The sequence below is a fragment of the Castor canadensis genome, chromosome 16 (genome assembly GCF_047511655.1).
Source record: "Castor canadensis chromosome 16, mCasCan1.hap1v2, whole genome shotgun sequence".
Taxonomy (NCBI): Eukaryota; Metazoa; Chordata; class Mammalia; order Rodentia; family Castoridae; genus Castor; species Castor canadensis.
In genome coordinates, this window is record NC_133401.1 from 63892127 (window position 1) to 63916374 (window position 24248).

The 24248-nt window shown below is 47.9% G+C and overlaps 1 protein-coding gene and 1 long non-coding RNA gene across 4 annotated transcripts in view; one reads left to right on the forward strand and one right to left on the reverse strand.

The window, feature by feature from the left end:
- The window catches only part of Vdac1 (voltage dependent anion channel 1), a 28215-nt gene extending 27073 nt beyond the window's left edge, over positions 1–1142 (reverse strand). The window contains exon 1 of one of the 3 annotated variants that reach the window (XM_020181277.2): positions 380–533. Coding sequence is in view for 1 of the 3 variants with exons in the window: in XM_074057293.1 (XP_073913394.1) it covers positions 380–1013 (634 nt within the window). In the remaining 2 variants the exon portion in view is untranslated. Of the gene's footprint in view, positions 1–379 lie in introns of all 3 variants that reach the window. The other 2 variants (XM_074057291.1, XM_074057293.1) reach the window with 2 other exon arrangements.
- On the forward strand, positions 1141–15922 carry LOC141417872 (uncharacterized). Its single transcript, XR_012442519.1, has 3 exons — positions 1141–2601; positions 4314–4558; positions 15144–15922. It is a non-coding gene; the product is annotated as an uncharacterized lncRNA (long non-coding RNA).
- Positions 15923–24248: the final 8326 nt, after the last annotated feature.

Sequence of the window (24248 nt, forward strand, 5' to 3'; positions counted from 1 at the left end):
CACCCGGCCCGAGAGAACAGGATCGAAGACCAGAGGATGGCGCCAGGGAAGGTCACCTAGACCCGCGGCCGGATGGGCCTCCACGCGGCGGCCCGTGGCCTTCCGCCCGCAGGTCCGGACGGCCTCTCGCTCCCCACTGCAGGCACCCCAGACACTCATTCTCACGATCCGCCGCCCGGGCGCCCGCCCGTAGGCCTTCTTTGCCCGCGGCTGACCGGCCAGGCCCGCGCCAGCCGCCACTGCTCCCACCCGGGGCCGGGCCCCTAGACCATTCTCCCTCGCCCGTCCCCCCCTCCATCGCCACCCTCACAACTCCCCAGGGGCCCGGCCGGCGGCCCGGGGCGCAGACAGTGGCCGGGCCCTTTTCCGCTGCGCCTACCTCGGAGGCGGTGGTGGCGGGAGCAGCGGCGGCTACGGCGGGGGCTGCGGCCGGGAGGAACAGAGCCGAGCGAGCAGCGGGCCGAGGGCGGGGCGGCGCGGACGGCGGCGGCGCGGACCCTCCCTTTCCCTGCGCGCCGGGCGGGCGAGCTCCGCCCCAGACTCCGCCCTGGAGACCTCCGGCACCGGCCCTTGTCTCCTTGCCACCCGCTAGCCGCGCTCTCACTCTTTTGAGCACTCAGTGTCCGCAGCAGATGCGCAATCCTCCAGGCGTGTGCGGGCGCGCGTAAGAGCCTGCGTGCGTCCGGGCACCGGGCGACGCGGAGGCGTGGAACTGGCTTGCGCTTGGTGTGTTCGTGCGTGGGGACACGCGGGTTATTGCTGGAACCTCCGGCCTGATGGAAGCACTTGGGAAAGGGGGAGGGGGCCTTCCGGTTGACTGGGCGGTGGCGTGGGGGATCCCACGCTAATAGAGGCAAGGGATTCCCAGAATTCCTATTGCGCCTCAAGGCTACGCGACACCCCGTACCCGGAATTGATGTGGCGGCTGGCGCCGGACCAGACCTGAGCCTGGATGGATGAGGTGGCCTCGGGGCTCCCCTAGCAAAGCCCGCGCGGGGTGTTCGGTGATCCATCAGGCTTTGAGCTCCTGCGGGGCCACTGAGCGCCTCAGACCAAGCAGTTTCGGGCAGCGTGGCGACACAAGAGTTCCTCCGAACCGCCCACGCGCGTCTGCTTGGGAATAGCAGAGAAAACTCCGCTGTGCGCCGAATTTGCGCTGCAAATTAGCATAGGATTTTTCCCTTGTAGCGTAGCTACTAGCAGCCATTTTCCGAGCATTTTTGAGAAGTAAAAGCAATTTGAGTTGAGTTTCGCCAGACCCCTGCTGGGTCTCACTGCGGGAGGGGTTCACGCAGGTTCCCCAGGCCAGCCGGGAGCATCTCTGGGACCCGGGGGGTAAGCCTTTGCGGCTGATTCCGTTCACCACTCAGCGGCCCATGTCAGGCCCGTCCCAAAGCAGGCTTCGAGAATTAGCGCATCAGTGGAAGGATGAAAGCTATACACCTATTGCTTTCTACTAAGTTCTAGAAGACTAGCCGTTTAGGACTTATGGAGGAGGCGTCAGGTTACCGAATCAGGACCTTCTCTCACAGCGGGCTGTGACAAGCAGTAGGCAGATGGGAGGAGGCAATCATGGCAGGCTGGTGGACAAAGGAGCCAGCAAGAGGCCACTCGGTTAGAAATGGTGTTCCAAGGCGGGCAGAGTGCTAAGAAGGAAATTTAAGTAAAGGGGAGGGTGCATGCAGGATGCCCTAGGCTCTGTGTTTAGGGGATGTGCTCAGATCTGACTAAAAATAGGAAAAACCCTTGAGTCCTGACTGGAGACTGGGAATGTAGATCAGTGGCAGAGCACTTGCTTAGCACAAGGCCTTGGGTTCGTTCCCAGCACCCCTGGGGAGCACGGAATAGATGCTCCAGGCCCCCTGCGTGCCCCAGTTCTGACTAGGGACTCCCAGCTTCCCAACCTGGCACACTAAGGCACAAACTTAACTCCCAGAGATAAGCGGACAGGGAAAGCTGCTGAGTCACCCATGAAAGAGTTTCGGAGAACAAGACCTCAGGGAGACAGGGCAGAACACGCAAGACCGGACTCCAGGAATCTTACACTTGTCCCTGGGTCAGTGAACAAATGTCCAAGGTTCTCCCATCCCTCCAGCACCAGCACAATCTCCCTTTCAGGATTCTCAATCTAGAGAGTTCCCCCGGCCTCATCTACCCATGGACCCCTTCCCCAACTGCCCGGGGTGTCACTTGCGTATTAATCAATCTGAGTCATTTACTGGCTATGTGACCCTGCACAAAAAGTCTGGTTTCTCAGAGCCTCAACTTCAGAGTGAGGCTGTTAAGGGCAAGCACTGAATAACAGAGAAAATCAGAACGGATGGGCCTTGGAAGTCCTTGGGTTGGAATCTTAACTGCTCCGGAAAGGTGACTCATGGACCCCTCCTCACCACAACCCTGAGGGAGAAGCAAGAATAAGCAACATTTTGTATCAGATTTACTCTCGGCCCTGCCTCCACCGGGACTCCCCCAACTGATTTGGCTGGGCGTGGGCACCGCACCTAAACCGGCCAATCAGGTCCTCCTTTGAAAATTTGAAGAAAGAACCGCAAAGTCCCAGTGAGGCAGAAGAAAAAGTCTTGGAGCTTTCAGGTTCCTCAGGTAAATCCTGAGGCTGGCAGCCCTGTTGCCCTTGAAAAGCCAAGGAGGGCATTGCACAGAGCAGAGGGGGGAAACAGTTCCACGAGAGGGTGGGTCTGGACCCGTTTCCTGAGTGACCCCAGTCTTCCTGTTTTGGGGTTTCCCTGTGCCATTTCAAGTAACCCAGCCTGAGCTTGACCCAGCTCAAATGAGCCCTGAGGAGGACTCTTGAGTTTTGCCGGGTGGGACAGGGAGGTTTGCAGAGACAGGTCAGTCCAAGCCGTTTTTCTTTTGGTGAGTGACCCTGCTTTACCTTCTCTCAGTCCACAAGCTTTGGTGGAGCTGGCTGGACAGTGACCTAGCCTGAGCCAGGAGAACTGCAGTCACTTAGACACAGGGAGAAATCAGCGATTCCAAGAAGAGTTTTGCAATGAGCTTCCACTAAAAATAAAGGTAGCGCTTAAGAGAGAGGCAGAGACGCAGTCTGTTGGTATCACACTTCTGGATCTTGGCATGCCTGAGCCCTGTGCTTTCCAGCTTTCTGAAACGACAGATTCCCTTCTTGCTTAGTCAAATTTGGATTGGATTTTCTTCCAGGTCCTCCTCCCTTCAATGTAAAACATCCGGGAAGATGAGAATTTTTTTCTTAATACTGGAATGGGTTACCCATGGAAGAATGTTTCTTTTTAAGGAAGTTATGTTTAACCATCATAGGATTTCTAGTATAGATCTTGAAAGCAAGTCACTTTCCTAAGGACATAGGCTAACTCATTTCCCACCTTTCTCTTTTCTGGGATAGATGGCCCCCTGGACCTCAATGTGATATACATTTTTTTAATTTTTTTGGTGGTACTGGGGGTCTGAACTCAGGGCCTTGCACTTACTAAGCAGGCACTTTACCACCTGAGCCACTCTGCCAGCTCAATGTAATTTCTTAGCACTGTTTTTGCCAAGTAACAGAGCTAGAAGATAAAATCCATGAAGGTAAACTTGGAAGATAGATCTGGATAAATTTGTTTTTGTTTTTGTCAGTGCTGGAAATCAAATCCAGGGCCTTGCACGTGCAAGGCAAGCTCCAGCCCCCAAAATTACTTTTTTAAAGGGAAAATATTGATGCTGCCCTGACACTCATCACCCAGGGAAGGACCTGGCCAACCCTCCAGGTTCTGAGTGACATGGCAGTAGCCATCAATTGGGGAAACAGGAGAGAGACCATCTGAAGACAAGCACAACAGAAAGGGCTTCTCTCATGTATCTGCAGACATGAGGCATCTTATATGTAAAACGGTGTCCAAAATTTCCAACATCACATCTGTGTTTTTTTTTAATTAAGACACTTGTATATGTACAGAAAGAGAAATATTGGAAGAAATTAATTAAGAATTTATGAAGTATTTATGAGATGATTGCATTGTGTTTCAGTTTATGAAGCTGAGTTTTTTTCTATGATTCTTTTTATATTTTCCAATTTTTTTTTCTTTTTTTTGGCAGTGCTAGGGATAGAACCCAGGGCCTTGAATGTGCCAGGCAAGCCCTTTATCACTGAGCTATACCTCCACCCCTTGTTTTTTTTGAGGCAGGGTCTCACTATGTAGCTAAGATGGCTTTGAAGTCAACTATACAGCCCAGGCTGGCCTTGAACTCAAGATCCTCCTGCCTCAGCCTCCCAAGTGCTGGAATTATAACTATGCACCACCATGCCTGACCAAATTCTGTTTGATTTTTTTTTTCAGTGCTGAAGATTGAACCAGGCCTTGCACCTGCTAATCGCACCACTGTCCTACATCCTCCCAAATGTTCTTTAATGAGGATATAAATTATCATTAAGAGAGGGTCTTTATTTATATTTAAGAAAGCCAAATGAGGCTCGTTGGAAAAGACTTTATAAACAGATACAGTCCTTCCGGAAGGCAACTGAACAGAATGTAATAGTTCTACCACTCTGACCTGCTACTGGAACAGATGTTCAAGCGATAAAGTAAGTATAGGGAATGCCAGCTGTGGGAAAATGGAGAGCAGCCTAGTTTTCAGCTTGAGCAAAGGAGCCTGTCTCCTCCAGGAGCCTTTTGCAGCCTTGGGGAGAGGCTGCAATAGAAACTTCCTGTGGGAAATCATTCTGTTACATTGTTGATGGAAGGCAATCATATCTTTAACATTACTGCAACTGCAGCATTAAAACCTGTGCAAACTAACTATGGCAGGCAGAATAATCACCCCCTCACCCCTGCAAAGATATCCACATCCTGTCCACAGACCCTGCAATAGATTTCCTTACATGACAAAAGAAACTTAACATTTCCAATCACACTAAGGATTTCTTTTTTGTTTGTTTGTCTTTTCTTTTTTACGAGATACTGGGGTTTGAACTCAGGGCTTCACGCTTACAAGGTAGAAGCTCTACCACTTGAGCCTCTAGCCCTTTAAGGATTTTTTTTTTAAAACCCACTTTAGAAGGCTTAGAGCAGTGGCTCACACCTGTAATCCCAGCTACTCCAGTGTCAGAGATCAGGAGGATCGCAGTTGGAGGATAGCCTTGGCAAAAAGTTAGCCCCCCCATCACAACTATTAAGCTGGGTGTGGTGGTGCATGCCTATCATCCCACCTACATGAGAGGCAAAAATAGAAGGATCTCAGTCCAGGCCAGCCCCAGGAAAAATGAGATCCTACTGGAAAGTAAGTGAAACAAAAAAGGCTGGGGGACATGGCTCAAGTCATGTCCTAGCTATCATGAGGTCCTGTTTGTAAACCCCAGTACTGCAAAAACCAAAAACATATTAAAAACTGTACAAATTTAGTATATACATGTCAATGAGTTTGGAGATAAGTGAATGAAAGGAAAACGAAGAAGCAAGAGAGAGAGCGAGAGAGGGACTGAGAAAGAATCTGCAACCTCTACAAGCAGCAGGTCTTTATTAGGGAGAGGAGACCTGAGAGGGACCCTCGCCATCAGAGTAACACTCTGAGAGGAGCGAAGCATGCCTCTCTTACAGGCTGGGGATTTTAAGGCCCCTGTGGTGAAAAAAGGGAGGTTGAAGGGGGATGGGCATTAGAAAAATGACTGCGAAGGGGGAGTAGGGGAAGGTGTCATTGGGGCTGGGCAGCCAGACATATGTGTTGTTTTTCTCTGGCTCCTTTATCAGAAGTAGCCATGTTTGCATTGTTCCAGTGTTTCTCAATATTCCAGCAGTAAACATTTGGAAACCATCACCACCAACAAGGTCTGAAAGATATCTGTCACCTCCCAAGGTTTTCTTGTAAGAACTCTTAAGATAAGACCCACGCTGTCTGCTAACTTAAGTATACGATACAGTCTTGTTAGCCATAGGCTAACCTTCTGCATAGTAGATCTCCAGAGCTCATTTATCCTGCATAACTGAACCTTTGTACCTCACTAGCACCTCTCTGTGTTCCCTTCCTTCTCATCATTGTACAATCTTCTATGACATATGAGTATTTTCGTTTCCACACAGAAGTGTGGCCACATACATAGTGAGGATCATGACATGGGGTGATTTATCTTGGATGATCCAAGTGGATTCAATGTGATGAGAAGAATCTTTATAAGAGCCACACCCAGTGGTACATACCTATAGTCCCAGCTACTTGGGAGGCTGGGACAGATCAGGAATTTGGGGCCAGCCTGGGAGACTTTGTCTCTTAAATAAATAAATAAATAAATAAATAAATAAAGAGGTGAGAAAGAAGAAGACCAGAAGATACTACACTATTGGCTTTGAAGATGGAAGAAGGGGCCACTAGCCAAGGAATGCAGGGCAGCCTATAGAAATGAAAAGACAAGACAAGGAATTGGTCCCTCAAAACCCCCAGAAGGATTTAGCCCCTTAACTTTAGCCCAGTGAGACTGACTTTGAACTTCTGACCTCCAGAACTGTGAAATAAATGTGAATTGGAAGGCACTAAACCTGTGGTACTTTGTTACAACAACCATAAGAAATGAATGCACAAGTGAGTTAGTTCAATGAATGACTTATTAGAACAGAGCTGTGATCCAAATGTGTGTGGTTTCCCCCTACCCCCAAATTCATATGTGGAAATCCTGGTCCCTAAAGTGATGGCAGTAGGAGGTGGGCCTTTGGGAGGCAGGTAGGTCGTGAGGCTAACAATACTGTATTGTATACTTAAAATAGCAGAGAGTGTGGATCTTACAAGAAAACTGCCAAATGGGATAAGTGTCCTTAAAAAAGAGACCCTGGAGCTGAGGATGTAGCTCAAGTAATTCAATCCCCACTACCACAAAATAATAATAATAAATTTAAAACTAGAGTTAGCCAGCCCCTTCCATGTGAGGTGAGGCACTTTCACCATAGAAAGCACTGTCTATGAACCAGAAAGCAGGTCCTCACCAGACCCTGACTCTGGGAAACCTTGAGCTTGAACTGTTCAGAAACTCAAGAACTGTGAGCAATAAATTTCTGTTGCTTTGAAGTCTCTCACCCTGTGACATTTGCTGTAGCAGCCCAAATGGGCTAGGACAAACAGCAAAGTTATGACTGTTTTCTTTTCTCTACTTCGCACTTCTTAAATATAGTGCTAAGTGTATTACAGTCAATCATAAAACTAGTGGAGGCTCTTTTTTTTTTGATTGGAAGCTCTTGATGTATGAAATCCACTGTGATTTGGAATTCAAGCATTCCAATTACTGGGTGGCCAGCTCTGGTCGCTGTGAGGTTATTTATTTATTTATTTATTTATTTTTCCTGGCACTGGGGTTTGAACCCAGGGCCTCACGCTTGCTAGGCAAGCACTCTTACAACTTGAGCCACTCCACCAACCCCTTTTTGTAATTTTTCTTGAGATAGGGTCTAGTGAACTTTTTTCCCTGGACTGGCTTCAAACCATGATCTTTCTGATTTCTGCCTCCTGAGTAGCTAGGATTACAGGGATGAGCCACTGGCAGCTGGCAACTGTGAGGTTCTTTTCTTTTTTCTTTCTTTCTTTCTTTCTTTCTTTTTTTTTTTTTTTTTTTTTTTTTGCAGTACTGGGGCTTGAACTCAGGGCCTACACCTTGAGCCACTCCACCAGCCCTTTTTGTGATGGGTATTTTCGAGATAGGGTCTCGAGAACTATTTGCCCACACTGGCTTCAAAATTCTATCCTCCTGAGTAACTAGGATTACAGGCGTGAACCACAGGCACTTGGGAGCTGTGAGGTTCTTGAAGATGGCATGAGTGTGGAAAGTAGAATTGACTAGGGCTGGATTCCTAGCAGAGACCTCTGAGTTGGGAAGAAGCTAATGTTTTCTCCTTTGCTAGGCATGTTCTGGATCCTGAGAAAGGAAGGAAAAAGTGGGGAGGGATGGTCATTGGCTGAAATCTCATTTTATTGAAGGGACATGAAATCTTCTCCAGGACGCACTAGTGAGTAGACACATGTAGTTTGCTCTGGAAACAAAAATGGACCTGCCTTTATCCCTTGTTTTGCATTCACTACCTAAATAGCTGGGATTTAAACAATTCCCCAGTTTCTTGGCACCATGGCCTCTGCTAACAGGTGCAACTTTGTTTTTTAGTATTTAAAATGTGAACAAGGTCAGATGGAATTCAGATACCTTGGTGCCAGCCTGGTATTGATGGTCAGTGGTGCTAGATTTCAGGCACTGGCTGTCTAAGCTTGCCATGTAAGGTGTGTGGCTTTGCACACCGTATAGGCACAGGACTGTGTGGGGCTGGAGTTATGCACTTCACTCACCGTGCATGAAGCCTTGGGTTCTGACTCTTCCATGTCAGCCACAAGGAAGGGGCTGTTTCTTCTTTCATGTTCTGTATGGGCATATCAACTGGTAGCCAAGGCCTCTGCACCCTTCTGCCAGAGGACATGGACTTCTGCACCAGCTGCTACCTTTTCATTCTCAGCTTAAATAGGACCTTTTCAAAGCTATCTTCTCTACCTCCAAATCAAAGGCAAGTTCTTTTCCCCCCTCTGTCTTTATTCTTAGCTGAACCCTTTGTTTCCCTTATAGCACATCTTCTAATATGCAGTCGTGGGTTTGCTCCTGATGGTTTAATATCCCACCCGATCTAGTGCTGCATGAGGGCACTGTCTACCCTGTGTCTTTCCCAGAGTTCTGTCATGCAGCAGGTGTTCAGCATACAGTGACTAGATAAGTGACCCTCAACATGAAAGCAGATGGCTGATCTGAGGTGGCTGCCCTCCCCTCCATCAAGTCTGTCACCTTGGGAGACAGATGGGAATGGTGCCCTGTGGATTGTCAATCCTCCTGGAAGAATGGACTGGCAACCCTGTGTGAGCTGAGGGCTGTTTAATCTGCCTGTGCTGTAAAGAATTTGACCTTGCCCAGCAGAGGTCTAGCCTTTGCCCTCAGCTTCTGGAAGGTAATCTCTCTTCCTTGCAGTGCTGTGCCAGATAGAAGTGTTATTATTCGGGGCAGGAGCTGGCCACACCAGATAAACTAACAGTGTGATTTAGGGTGGGGACTGGCCATACCGGATAAACTAGCAATGTGATTTAGGGTGTGGGCTTTGAGCAAGGCATATCAGCTGGACCTTGGAAGGTCTAGAGACAGATGACAGCCACACAGGCAGCTAACTGTGGAGCCCCAGTACAAACTCTAGGTACCAAGGCTGGGTGAGGGGGCTTCCCTGGTTGGCAATATTCCCTGTGTGTGAGGAATGGATTCCAGCTGTGACCCCATTGGGAGAAGACAGCTGGCAGCTCTGTTGGGGACCTTCCCAGACTCTGCCCACCATCTCCTCCCTTGAATGACTTCACCTTTCTCTGGAATAATCTGTGACTGTGAGGATAACAGAGATCTCAATGAGTTCTGTGCATCCTCTAGTGAATTAGCAAATGTAAGGGGGGCCTCAGGGATCCTCAGATTTGCAATTGATGTAAGCACTGAGAGTAGTTTTATGATCTGTTCCTTAACTTGCCTGCTGGTGTCAGTGATGACAGGGTCTGTGGACTGCATTCCCTCTAACCTTGTACTGCCCTTAGCTGCCACACCCATGTGTACACGTACACACCCGTGCACACACACACATGTGCGCACACAACACACGTGCACACATACACACCCGTGCACACACACACAACACACATGTGCACAAACTCTGATCAAGGAGGCCTGACCTCCGTTTTCTCCTGGTTGGCTGACTGAAGTCTGATGTCAGATCAGGCACCTGCCCTGGGGAAGACCTTGCCACTTCCAGGAGTTGGGGACAGCTTGCTGTCTCACCAGCCTTTCCTCCAATGTCTCTCACTGTATCCTAGCTGGAGGGGAGGACTTTCTGATGCTCTGAAGTGACAGGTAGACAGATAACAAATTAGCAGTCAAGTTGGCCACGGAGTCCCAAGTGCCCCTACTTTGTCCCCACACCATCCTCTCATGCTCCCCTGTCATACTCTGGCCTTTCCTGCTGCAGGAGGGATAACCACCAGAATTTTTCCTGGAAATGCTCTAACCCCACCATCTTCCAACTGCCTGGGCAGGGACTACAGAACCCCAGACACAGCTCTTCCTGCCAGAGCTGGCAGCCTCAGCTGTCTCTCTAAGTTTGAAAGTTTCAGGTTCAAATCTAAACTTAGCAGCTCCACTGCCCTGAGGTTACAAAACAAGTTGTTCTGTGACTCTTACATAAGAGGAGGCCTGGTCCTCCCACAGTCCCCCAGCCCCTCCTCACTGCCGATGGGGAAATACTTGCTTCCCCTTGATTTTGCCAGAAGCTGCCCCTTTTTCAAAGACCCCACCCCATGCTCTCCACACACAAAGCCCCAAACTCAAACTTCACGATTCCATATGCAGTAAATCTAAAGAAGGAGAGACATTGGTTTTGCTTCTGCCCTACCCTGTGTGGCTTCAGTGTGATCCTGCCCAGCCCCAGGGGACCAATCATGAGCTCCCCAGGAGCCTCAAAGGGAAGCAGATAGACCTCACTTTCCAGGCATTATGGAGCAGGTTGCTTGTTTCCAAAGCCTTCTGGGGAAATAAATGAAGTCACCAAGGTCTTAAGATACACAAAGTGTCCTAAATGAAAAACTGGTCTGAGGAAATCCCAGCTTGGAACAGAGCAATGAAAAGATGAAGATTTTCTTTTTTTTTTTTTTTTTTTTTTTCTGATGTTGACTTTTTTTTTTTCATTTTTCTTTTATTATTCATATGTGCATACAAGGCTTGGGTCATTTCTCCCCCCTGCCCCCACCCCCTCCTTTACCACCCACTCCACCCCCTCCCGCTCCCCCCCTCAATACCCAGCAGAAACTATTTTGCCCTTATCTCTAATTTTGTTGTAGAGAGAGTATAAGCAATAATAGGAAGGAACAAGGGGTTTTGCTGGTTGAGATAAGGATAGCTATACAGGGCATTGACTCACATTGATTTCCTGTGCGTGGGTGTTACCTTCTAGGTTAATTCTTTTTGATCTAACCTTTTCTCTAGTTCCTGGTCCCCTTTTCCTATTGGCTTCAGTTGCTTTAAGGTATCTGCTTTAGTTTCTCTGCATTAAGGGCAACAAATGCTAGCTAGTTTTTTAGGTGTCTTACCTATCCTCACCCCTCCCTTGTGTGCTCTCGCTTTTATCATGTGATTAAAGTCCAATCCCCTTGTTGTGTTTGCCCTTGATCTAATGTCCACATATGAGGGAGAACATACGATTTTTGGTCTTTTGAGCCAGGCTAACCTCACTCAGAATGATGTTCTCCAATTCCAAGATGAAGATTTTCAAGCAGGAGGTTGGAGAGCCTACATGTGGGGGTCTCAGCCCTCCAGGTTCTCCATTCACACTTGTGAGGTGCAGGAGGCATCTTCATTTTTCCCAAGCACCTCCAGTGATCCTGCAGCAGCAGGTTCAGAGAAAAGCTGTGATCTTAAACAAAGGAAAGAAGTTTAGGGTGGGACTACCCTAAACCCCAGCTCCTTTTGTTTTGTTTTCCCAGTACTAGGGTTTGAACTCCAGGCCTAACACTTGCTAGGTAGGTACTCTACCACTTGAGTCACTCCACCAGCCCTGGTTTGTTTGTATGTTTTTCAATTCAGGACATTTTTATTTAGACCCATAACTTAATCCATTTTTTACTGCTGTCACAGTGGTGGTCTGTGGACAGTTGTAATGAACAAAAATGTACTGGCTCACAATTCTGGAGGCTGGGAAGTCCAATACCAAGACACCAACATCTGCCAGGGGGCCTTCATGCTACGTCAGCCCATGGTGGAGGGCACCATGTGGCAGAAGGGCAAAGAGAGAGAAAGAGGGGCAAAATCATTCCTGATACATGACATTGATCCATTCATGAGAACAGAGCCCTTATGACCTAATCACTGGGGCTTGAACTCAGGGCCTTCACCTTGAGCCACTCCACCAGCCCTATTTTTGTAAAGGGGTTTTTCAAGATAGGGTCTCACGGAACTATTTTCCTAGGCGATCCTCCTGATCTCTGCCTCCTGAGTAGCTAGGATTACAGGCATGAGCTACTGGCACCTGGCCTAATCACTTCTTAAAGGTCCCATTTGTCACTACTGTCATGGTGGCAATTAAATTTCAATGTGAATTTTGGAGGGAGCGTTCAAACCATCTCACAGCATCTTCTTCAAGGTCTGGACCCAGTATTCACTGCAGGTTACTATTTCCCGGAACTCAGAACCAGGGATGGAATAGAATAACAGATAGAAACAGACACTGTTTCTATGAATAGTCATCAAGGGACTATTCATTCCTTCCTAAAGTTTCACTGTGGACCAAGCACTCCATTCAAGGCACAGCAGTGAACAAAACAGACATGGCTTCTTTCCTGTTGACACATACAGTCTGGTGGGCAAGATCGACAGTTGGCAAATACATATGAAATCTGATGGCAAGTGCCAATAAATACCATGTAGGAAATTAAGAAAGGGTGAGGGTAGAGCAAGGAGGTGTCTACTCAGTACAAGCAAGGAAGTGAGCGAGAAATTTAATGAAGTGAACATTTAATGGGGTGGCACTGATGGAACTTGAGGGAGGAGGGTGTAGTGGGCTGTCTGCAAAGATGGTGGCCAACTTTTCTCAACTACTCATCACACAGGGTATCCTGGGGCTTTCTCTGACCAACAGAATATGGTCAAAGGGACACTGCCACAGGCCTAGATGCTCTTATAGTCCTGAGGCCCCCCACATAACAAGTCCAACTACCTTCCTGCAGAGAGAGAGGCCCAGTTGCCTCCCCACTCCACCCCTACCCAAACAGATGAGCTTCCAGACACCTGAGGGAAGCCATCTAGAAGGTGGCCTTGGCCAACCTCCAAGCTGACTGCACAACCACAGTCAACACCACAAAGGACAGGAGAATGGTTCAGATGAACCATTGCACTGGCCTGGGACTGGGATGAGAGTGGCTCAAATCAAGGTGAGGGTAGAAGTGGGTTGGGAAGAATTCACCTTTCAGGAAGTGGAAGTAGTGGAATTCAGAGGTGGAGGCCATGTTTCTGGCTATGTAACTTCAGGGCGGGTACAGCCCTACTAAGTTGAAGGATGGAGGGGGCAAAGGCTAGGGGGGAGATTGTGCGTCTGGGTGTGGCCATTGATGATGCCAACCTCCTGCCTTTCCCACCACACCCAGCCTGGGGGAGGGTGTTGACTCTGGAATATAACCCGTCTGGCCAAGTAGAGTCATTGCCATGCAAAAAGCTGGGCATAATGGTCACAGTCCCTTCCTTGACCCTACTCCAGGGTCAGGCCTGAGTCAGAGTGATTCTAAGGAAGTGGGGTCATACTGTCTGCAGGAAAAAGGGGGAGAAAAGTAAACAAAAGCCTGATTATTTTTTAAATATCGCTAAATATTTGAGCAAAATGACAGGAAAATATCCCATTCCCGCTGACTTCCCCAGTTACTGCACACCCTGGCTGGCCTTATTTGAGGCTTCCCTAGCCAAGTCTTGGAGGCCCTTGCTAGCCAGCCCAGGTGGGTCCCACCTGACAGGCAAATCATCCAAAGATGCACTCCCACAAATTGACCACCAGCGGGCAGCACTCTCTAAGTCTGTTGCCCCAAAGTCTGCCAGGTCTCTGAAAAATAACAAACTCTCATGACAATTTTCCCTGCATAAAACAAGCCTCAGTCTCCCACATTCACCGATGTAGAATTTGAGGCTGCTGAGGAAATGCTTCTGAGCCTGAGCACATCTTCATGCAAAACTTCAGACCCAGTTGGTAAAGTAACTTGATCCTTGGCCTCCACGGAGCGTTTGGCAATATCTGCAGAAATTTCTGACTGTCTCAAGTTGGGAAGAAGGCGTGGCGCTATTAGCATCCCTTAAATAGTGGTCAGGGATACTGCTAAAACACTCAGAGAAGCCCACACGCCCACACACACAGAGAATTATCAGACCCAAAATAATAACGATGAGATTGAGAAATGTGGATTAATCGCATTGTCAAGAGTCAGTGGCCATGAAGTGACAGGTGAGGACTTCCGCTGTCTCCTTCACCCATAGCATTCCGGCACCCTTCCCTAGGCCTGCCAATGACAATGCTAAGCAGCAGGCATGGACAAGACCCTGTGCTGGGTCCTGGAGAGACCACAGGGGACAAAAGAAATAGTCCCTGCCTCCCTTACCAGAACTCAGGCTACAGGGAGAGACAACATAAAGTGGCAAGTACAATGGTGGGAACAAAAAAGGGACTAAGACAGAATGACACAGAGGGGACCAACTATAACAAAGGGGGGGTGGCTGGGGAGTGTGACCTGGGGAGTGTAACTCAGTGGTAGAGTGTCTGTTTAGCAAGCAAGAAGACCTGGGTTCCATTCCCAGCACCACCAAAAAAAAAAAAAAAAAAAAAAGACGATTGCTAAAGCTTCTGATAGGGATCAGTTGAGCTAAAATCTGAAGCAAGAATGGTCTCTTTAATTGCAAAGGCAATATAACTGGCACTAACACGTACTTCTTTAATTACCCCCAGTCTTCTCCCCTCTTCCTATCCTCTGCGTTCTTTCTTGTATAATAGACTCATTTCTAGACCTTGTCCATATATTTATTTCTCCAGCATTTCAACCATCCTGTGAGTATGTTGTATCAAGGTTTTTCTCCAATGTTGCTATGGAGTTTGCTGTGGATTAACTATAATAGTATTCGATGCTTTATGGGGGCAAGAATTTCCTAAGTGGTTCTTCAATTATTGCTTACTTGTACTATGGGAAGGGACACCATGACATTAACTGAACTTCAGGATGTTCAGTTCACTAATTTCTTTGGCCTGGAATTGCCTATTCCCCTCTTTCCCTCTTGTGACTGTGTCCTGAGTAGTTGGGATGACCACCACCTCATAGCAGGAAGGGATCTGGAGGCCAGGCAGCCCCCTGGTGAGCTAATGTGGCTGTACATCAGGGATCATCATGCAACCTCAGTCAAGCACAGATTCTCAGCCCTGCCCCATCTGTCAGAATCTCAGGTGTGGGTCCATCTAGAGGATTTTTTAAATGTCCATGAATTCCTTGACAGCCCTCCATTCGAGCAGTAGATCCTAATTCCCTTCTCCTCAAACATGGACTGGAGGATTTAGTAACTTGTTCTAGTGAAATAAATGTAACAGAAATGATGCCATGTGAATTCTCAGGCAGATCAGAAAGACATTGGAACCTTGCATCCTTCTGGATCACTTACCTGGAAGAAGACAGCAGCCATGTTGTAAGAAGACACATTGCTCAAGCAGCCCTAAAAGAGGTCTGTGTTGGGAGCAACTAAGCCTCCTGCCAACAGTAGGGTGACCAACTGTTCTAGTTTGTCTAGGACAGTCCCAATTTTCACACTGAGAGACCCACATCCCAGGCCACCTCCTAATCCTGGGCAAACAGAGATGGGTGACCATCCTATCAGCCAGCACCAACTCGTCAGCCATATTGAGGGGGCTGTCTCCAGCCCTCCAAGTCCTACCCTTGACCAACATCTCTACTGCAGCTCATGACAGACCCTGAGTCACTCGTCAACTCCTGACCTACACAAATTATGTGAGATAATAAAGAAGGTTTGTGTCTTAAGCCACTACATTTTGGGGCTGTTTGTTATACACAATAGACAAGTCATATACTTAAGAATCTGTTTTTCGTGGTACGCCCAGGTTATTCAGCCTGTGAATAAGTATTCATAAACCATGGTTCAGCTGTTTTTTCTTCTTAGTCCTGAAAGCAACACTTTCCAACAGAACTTTTGCCAAGATGGAACAATCAGGTTTCTGTGCTGTCCAATATAGTGATCACCAGCCAAATGTGACTACTGAAAGCACTGGAAATGTGGTTGCCATGACTGAGGAGCTGACTTTTTAACTTGCTTTATTCTTAATGAATTAAACCTTAAATGCATGTGAATCCATTTATATAACATTCTCGAAATGACAAGATTATGGAGATGGAGAATAGATTAGTGGTTGGGGTTGGGGTTGGGGTTGGGGATGGTGGAAGGAGGTGGGTATGACTGTGAAAGGATAGCATGTGGGAGATCTCTGTGGTTATGGGATAGTTCTGCATCTTGATTAGGTGCTGGTTACATCAAGATACACATGGGAGAAAATGGCATAGAACTATACAAGCATATTGTACCAACACTGATTTCCTGGTTTGGATATTGTGCTACGGTAATGAAAAATTTATGCAATTTCCTGGAAATCTATAATTATTTCAAGATAGAATTTAAAATTTTTTATGTGAAATGAGCGTAAAGCATTAATTAGCACATGTGACTTGTGTCTACCATGTTGGATCGGGAGGCCTTAATCATATATAGGGCCCCATGCAGTATTTCCTGGTCATTCACAACTTCTGGTGCCAGGGATCTGGACTTGTCACAAGTTGACAGTTCTAATAATAAGGAAACTCAGGCTAGTAGGCTGCAGGATGGAAAAGTTTCCCCTCGGCTTTCCATCTGTGCGTGACTCATGATGATTGCCAAAGGGACCAGCGGGAGTGATGTCCTGACTACCACTTCCATCGTCAGCACTTTGCCACTCCTGGGGCAGACCACAGGACCTCACAGTTCGGCCCCAAGGCAGTGCTGAATGAGCACCTTGAAAGATAGTGAAGTGCGTTTTAGAAGCAGTCATTCGCCGACCATGCCAGATGATCCAGGGAAAACTAAAATGAGGCCAGGAATTTTACACAGGGAAGAACCTTGGAAATTAAGGATAAGACCAGGGCCTCATCCCTGCCCTTTGTACACTGGAGAAAGGAGAGTTGAAATAAACCTATAGGGATTAAATCCACTTCGTTTTGAAAAGCACATATTACCTGTGGTAGACTGATAGTGTCTCCCAGAGAGATCCAGGTCCTAATATCTGGAATCTGTGACCATCACCTTAGATGGCGAAAGGAACTCCGTCAATGCTATTAAATGAAGGACTTGGAGAGTGGGTGATTATCCTGGTAGATCCCAAAAGCAATCACAAGTGCAGTCCTAAAGCCAATGATTGATGTCCTTATAGGACAAAGAAAAGAGGCAACATACAGAGAAGATGGCCATGTGGTGACAGGCAAGAGATCAGACTGATGCACTATCAGCTAAAGAACACCAAAGTGTTCAACTTGAATGCACTTTCAATAGTCAAACCTGGAACAATTTGAGAAACAAAATAAAAAATAATAGCAATGGGTTACAACCTATAGAATGAAATAAATGTTCACGAGTCCATGCTGATATAAGTAAATAATCAATTAAGTAAATAAATGGGGAGAAGGGGCAGCTCTTCCTTACATTAGAATTCTAGTCAATTAAAAAAGAGGCACTCGGAATGATGGGATTTGAAGATCACCACTTGCCAAACAACAGTCAGTGGGTGCCAATATTAGGAAGCCAGATACAACAAGAAAGAGAATATTTGCATAGACTCAACATATTTCCTCACACTATATTTATTAATTGCAAGAAGAAAAATAGCTTTACAATGGAGGGAAATGGAAGACCTCACCTTAACTAAGTGATCAAAGTTAGTGATACCAGAACAACCATAAATGCCCTCCTGGTTCCACACTCTAAGAACACAGGTCACTTCTGGAGTGTGCTGCCCAAAAAAAATCTATAACTTCAATCTATTCATAAAAAATATCCACAAACACAAACTGAGGACATTTAAAAAATACATGGCCACTACTCTTCAAAATTGTCAAGATCATGAAAGATGGGGGAACTGTCCCAGACTAGAAGAAACTCCAGACATGACAACTAAACAAAATGTGGAGTCCTTGGAATAGACCCTCAAATGGAAGGATATGAGTGAGTCAGTTACTAAGATCTACTAGATTAATGAATTATATCAATGTCAATTCCTTCTTTAGATCATTGTACTGTGGTTGTATATGAAATTGTCATTGAGGTAATCAGAGCAAAAGTACAGTAATGCACTATTTTTTTTGCAACTCAAATTATTTCAAAATAAAAGAATTTTTTAAAAAGAGTACTTATTAAATTACATCAATGTTCCAGAGACCTAGAAAATAGTGTAAATGCTAGATCATCTCTCCCCTCAAGGAGTTACAATGCATTCCCAAGCAACAAACAAGGAAACAGACACATTCAAAGAGTGGAAAAATACAATAGAAAACACACATGAGAAGGAGAGTTAGACCGAAGCGGTAATTTAACAAGGGTGCTTAGGAAAGGCCTCTGACCTTAAAGCTGAGGCCTGAAAGAAATCAGAGAGCAAACCATGTAGACATCTGGGAGAGAGTGGTCCAGACAGAGCAAAGTGTGAGCTCAAAGGCCCCGAGGCAAGCCTGGCATGTTTGAGGAACAGCCAAATGTCCAGTGAGGCTGGAGTGGAGCCAGGAAGGGTGGAGTGACAAGAGGGGAGGTTGGAGGAAGGTGGGGATGGAGCCCATAGGGTTTTACCTGCCAGTCAGGGGTTGGTGCTATCTCTTCTCAAATGCCAATAGCCCCTCCCTCAGACTGCCCCAAACATCACTCATGATGTGAGTTTGTGTGGGACTGAGTGTGATAAGTGCTCGTGAGCTCAAAAAAGAACTACAGCATTGTTTTGAAAACAAGGAAGGAATCTTATAAAGGTGACTCGATTCTCCAAAGTCTTTTCTTGGATCAAGCCACTATAATACCTTTGTGGCATGTTCTCTGAACCTTTGCCTGGCTCAAACACATCCTTCTCCAATTAATTCCTTTCACCCATGATAATTAGCCTATGACAATTAAAGTAGTACTTCAGATCCAGAGGTGAGTAAATTCCAGAGTTACCTTGGACACCAAACCCTGGACAGAGAATCAGTTAACAACCCTCTAGATAAGTAAGGTGAGGTTATGTTGACTTGAATTACCACTGAAATAAAAACACAAAATGAACAAATGCCCATAGAAGACATTTGAACCCCCAACACTAATGTGAGGGCCCAATCATACACCAGTGTGATAGGCTCCATCATGGTGGCCAGTGCTCACTGATCTGCCTGCTTCTGACTCTTCAGGGTGGTCCTCACAAGGGAAGTGAAGCATGTCCTTAGGGATTTCTCCTCCCCAGCCTACCTTCCCTTGCCAGTTGGTAGAGGACCAGGAAACCAACCAATTGCTGTTATAGTGATTATTCTCAACCCTAGTTTTACTTGGTATCATCTGGGGAGCTCTAATAAATATGGGTGCTGGGCTTCACCCCCAGAGATGATTCTGTAATTGGCAGGGGATGGCTCCTGATTAACTGGGTTTGGGTTTTTTTTTTTTTTTTGAAGCTCCCTCTGGCGAGTTGCTATTAGAGAATTAACCACCAGATGGCGCAAGAAGGTGACCAAAGAGGCATTGATGGGGCTCCCAAACCCTAACGGAAGGAGACAGCTGGCAGCCCTTCCATGAGGGCAGCAAACACTAGTCTCTAATCACTCTGTTTTTTGTTTGTTTCCTTTTCACACTCGGAGTGTGTAATATCCACCCAGAAGTGTTTCCAAATTTCAAGACTGCTCTGGGTTGAGCCCCAGTAGGGCCTGGTAGGTTGCAGAGGTCTCCCAGAAGCAGTGCCCCCTACACAGGCACAGAGTACATTCCCAAGCAGAAAAGCAAAAGGTGCCAGCAAGTCAGGCATGGTGGTTCCCTTCTGTAATCCCAGTTATTCAAGAAGCAGGGGCAAGAGGATGGGGAATTCAAGGCCCGTGCAAGCAAAGTTAGTGAGACCCTATTTCAAAGACAAAAATACAAACAACCAACACAAAAAGCAATTGGTTCCACATCTCAAAAAAAAAGGCGAGCCAATAGCATCTCCTCTCCAAATGAGAGACAGGAGTCCACGTAGGAAGCCTTTTCTCCCTGGGCTCCCTTATCTCCACAAGGATTAAGCATGGGTGCTAGGAGTCCCTTTACATGAGCTGCAGAAGTCTCTGTACGTATTTTTCCCTCAATGGCAGGGTCTGCAGCTTTCACTAGAAGGATGAAGAATACGAAAAGATTAAAAACTCTCAAAGCAGGTGGACTTTAATAAAGAGATGGAACATATTTGGCACCTGGCTCATTTGTTCTGGAATAAATACTTTTTCTTTGCTCACCCCTGCCATTGGTTCCAGTTGAAGGAGAACCACTGGTGGCCACACCACTGAGTGGCTCAAGAACTTGGCTGGCCCAGAGCTTCCTTCTGACATCTCTGTCACTGGCAGACTCTACGCAGGATGGAGCAACCTTGCTCAGATGAGAGGTCAGAAAAGAGTTGGCTGCTGAAAGTTTCTTGACCTACTTCAGACACGTGCACAGCCTTTGGGGGGAGTCACAGGCCAGTGGGGGTGCATTCGCAAATCATGTACCCCAGGTAGTTTGGAGGCCTCCACCTGACCAAGGGGAAGATGGGGTAGGGGGGTGTCTGTGGACGGGGAAGGATAGCCTTCATGGTCAAGGTCCTAGCAGGATACAAAGTTTCCATGGAAAACATGGACCAGCTGCTCAGGGTGGACCTTAAAAGTCAAAGCTATGAGCAGAATGGGATTTGATAGAGCCTGTGTGCCTCATTTCACTAGAGAGGAAACTGAATTCAGAGAAAGCCAGGCATTTTTAGGGTCACACAACAGTGGGCCTCAGAGCCAGGCCAGGACAGAGGCCTGCTGCCTTCCCCATAAGGAGCCCCCAGCTCCAATATCCTGCTGTTGAGTATTCCCCAGGGGTCAGGGCCCACCCAAGATGACCTGGCCAGCCATCCTCAGGAGTGAGGCGCCACCTTGGCCACCTCTCCCTGCTCTCTGGGTGCCCTCCCACTCCTTGGCCACCCTCAATCTCCTGAGGTGATCTGCTCCCCTCACTTTTCTCTGCAGCTTCAAAACAAACCAAAATACAGACCAACATCCTTTGTTTGTTTTGGGGGATCAGAGAACGGAGAAAGCAGCTCTGTGGGTTTGCACTTAAAAAACAAAACTGCTCTGAGCCGCCCAACAGAAACCAAACCAAAGGTGAAGTTGGGGACCAGAGGCCCTCGTGGCTACGTTCTCAGAATGAGTCAGGCAGGCATGGGGTGGGGCCAGACGGCCTCCATTGGGGGGAGGGGGTGCTCAAGCCAAGGCCACCCCACACCCATCCTAGGCAATGTGGACTTAGGGGGACGAGGCCCTGACAGAGGCAAGCTTTGCATTCACAGGCTCCAGGCTTCCTTCCTTGCCATGGGAGGGGCCCAGGGGATAGGGCACACCACCAGTGGGAGATAAGGGACTCTGAACCACATAGCCCCAAACCACCCTTTGTCCCTTACCCTACAGGCCTGTGATAGGTGTCCAGGACCTTGTGCCCTGACCCATGTGAGGCCTGACCAGCACAAGACAAGGGCCCTTTCAGCACAGGTGCCTTTGTGGGACACGGACAGGCCTTGTCTAACCTGCCTATTGGACTTGTTCTTCTGATGAAACCAGGGTCCCCCAGGTCTCTGCCTCCAGGATCCCTCCTGGAGCACACAGTAGGGCAGAAAGCACAATGTACAGACATCTGTTGGCTTCCAGGGCTTAGAACCCAGAATATGCAGGCCTGGTGGACAGGCTGGAGGTGACTTCCAGGACCTTTTCCTAAATTTAAATGATAGGCTGGGACGAGTTGAAGGGAGGACCATGGAGGTCCACCTGGCCTTACTGGAATCTATCAACAGCTTTGGTGGACACCCATGAGCTAGGGTGGGGATGGCAGGAGTAGCCAAAGCTCCCAGCTGATTCCCCACCTCTTCTAGTAGTTTTAGATGCACAGTCGTTTAACATGTAAGCTTCACAAGTATTCAGGGTAAAGATGATGAGGCTGCTGGAGTTCAGAGAGGCAAAGTATCTCACTCAAGGTCACACAGCAAGCCAGCACCAGAGGCAGAACTAGCACTATGTCAGTGCTGGGCCACATCCAGGACCCTGAGTAGGTTCCTGGCTGTGGGACATCCTGGGGGAGCTGACTGCAGAGGACTCTCACCTCCTCCCTTGCTATTCTGCCTAGGATAGGTTAAGTAGGCTTTTACTGATTGCCTCCATTTTCTTTTTTCTTTTGGCAGCACTGGGGTTTGAATCCAGGGCCTTGTGCCTGCTAGGCAGGCCCTCTACCACTTGAGCCATGCAGCCAGCCCTACCTCCATTTTCTTAAGCAATTTTTTCTTTTCTTTTCTTTTTTTTTTTTTTTTTGCAATAAGTGGAGAACTTGACTTCCATTCTCTCATCTAATCCTCACTGCAGCCCTGCAGGCAGCTGCCTTCATCAGCCCATTTCAGAGACAACAAAACTGAGGCACCAAGGTACTCCTCAACCAGCCCAAGGTCACAGTGTAAGTGACACGCTGGGATTCAAACCAAGCCCTTCCAGCTCCAGAACAGAGGCCCCTATGTCTTTACTGATAGAATGTGGGGTTTGTAACCCTTGCTTCTATGGTAACTGCCCAAAAGCTGGACTCCTCTAGAACATGCTGGGTTATAATTCAGGGCCTAAACTTCAAGTCTCATCTGCCCTTGCTGGGAGGTGACTCAGACATCTGCACAGGGGCCCCTGGCCTAGCTCCCGTTCCCATCCTATGCAGGTGTGTGTATAACGGCTCTGCCAACGGTGTCCCCAGCTGGGCCTCATGGGGAAGCCCCAGGTGTCCGTGGATTTATAAGCTAGCTGGCATTTCAGCTCCCTCCGTGGACAGAAGCATTGCTCTGCCTTCAGAATAGGGCACCCTGGCACACATCTGTGTGCACACACTCATCTGTGTATTTGTGTGTACACAACTGTGTGTGTTCTCGTATGCATGCTCCTGTCTATGTCTGTTGTATATGCAAACGTCCATCTGTGGGCATATCGCCATCTGTGCGGGTCTGTGTGTACCTGAGGTGTGTGGTGCTCCTGTGTGTGGGGGGGGGGTGTCTAGATACAGACATTGCTGTGATGTCCCAGGTCCTGTGTCCGTCACCAGATCCTCTGTCCACTCAGTAAACCATCCTGAGCGTCCACACTATGTCAGGAACTGTACTAGAACCTATTCAGCTTAGAGTCCTCATAGAGCTCCCTCCCTGAGGGACACCCTTGACCCCAGTCTTTCTGGGATAGAGGCCTGGACAGGGACCAGAGAGCAATTTGGGCATTTTGTGAGCTGGTGCCAAGACAAGGCCTAGGACAGGGGCCCACCAACTCCCCAGGTCCAACTCTGCAAAGCCCTGTGTCTTGTCTTCCCCAAGCAGATCACAGATAAATGCCCCCCCAACTAAAACCCACCCCCTAAGGCCACAGTACATGAAGCTCCAGCTCCTTCCATGGAGGAAGAACAGCCAAGGATGGAGATTCCCAAAGAAGTCAAACTGTTTGAAGCAATTCCAGACCCTGCTGGAATCTCAGAACTCACTGACTCATGAGGAAGGCATGGTGTGTCTCAAGCTTCCTATTGCTGCTGTAACAAATCACCACAAAAAATGGCTTAAAACAACACCATGGAGGACAGAAGTCCAAAAACAAAGGTGCTGGCAGAACTGCATTCCTTCTGAAGGCTTTCAGAGAGAATCTTCTCCTCGCAGCTGCCTGCATTCCTTGGCTCATGTCCTCATCTTCCTCTCCAAGCTGGCAGCATCTTCAGATCTCTGGCCTCTGTTTCCATTGCCACATCTCTGCTGATTCTGATCCTAGTGATGACACTGAGCCCACCTGGAGACTTACCCCCCTCTGCAGGTCCTTAACTTCCTCATACCTGAAAAGGTGACAGTCACAGGTTCTGAAGACTGGGTCATGATCATCTGGGCTGTCAGAATTACTCTGCCTACCACACCCAGAAATAGAAGGAGGTACCCAAGGTCTGAAGGAGATTAAGCAAAGACAGAACTCAGGTAGGAGACCACCCAGTCTGGGTCCCACTGAGGGACCACGGGAGGGAGGAAAAGAAGACACCCTTCTAATTGAAGCTGGCCTCTGAAACCACTGGGCGCAGAGTGGTGGACAGCACGCTGTTCGTTTTATCTCAGCTCACCACCGACCACAGGGATGATCTGGGACACATGGCTGCCTAACCCCTTTCCCACCTCAGTCTTCTCATTTGTGATGTGCGGTAGATCAGGAGTCACCATGTAGCTTGTTTTGATGGTGCCAGGAATGTGAGTTGTGGCTTAATGATAGAAGTTGGAGCCCATTACCCACCCCCCACCTCCAGGCATGTAGAAATGGAGCTGGAGAGGAAAAAGACACAGTGCTAAGATAGTGTCCTTGACTTTGAGCACTTCTCCTGCCCCTCTGGGAACTGAGGCCTCCCCTTTCCCTGGAACTTCTCAGTGAATGATGCC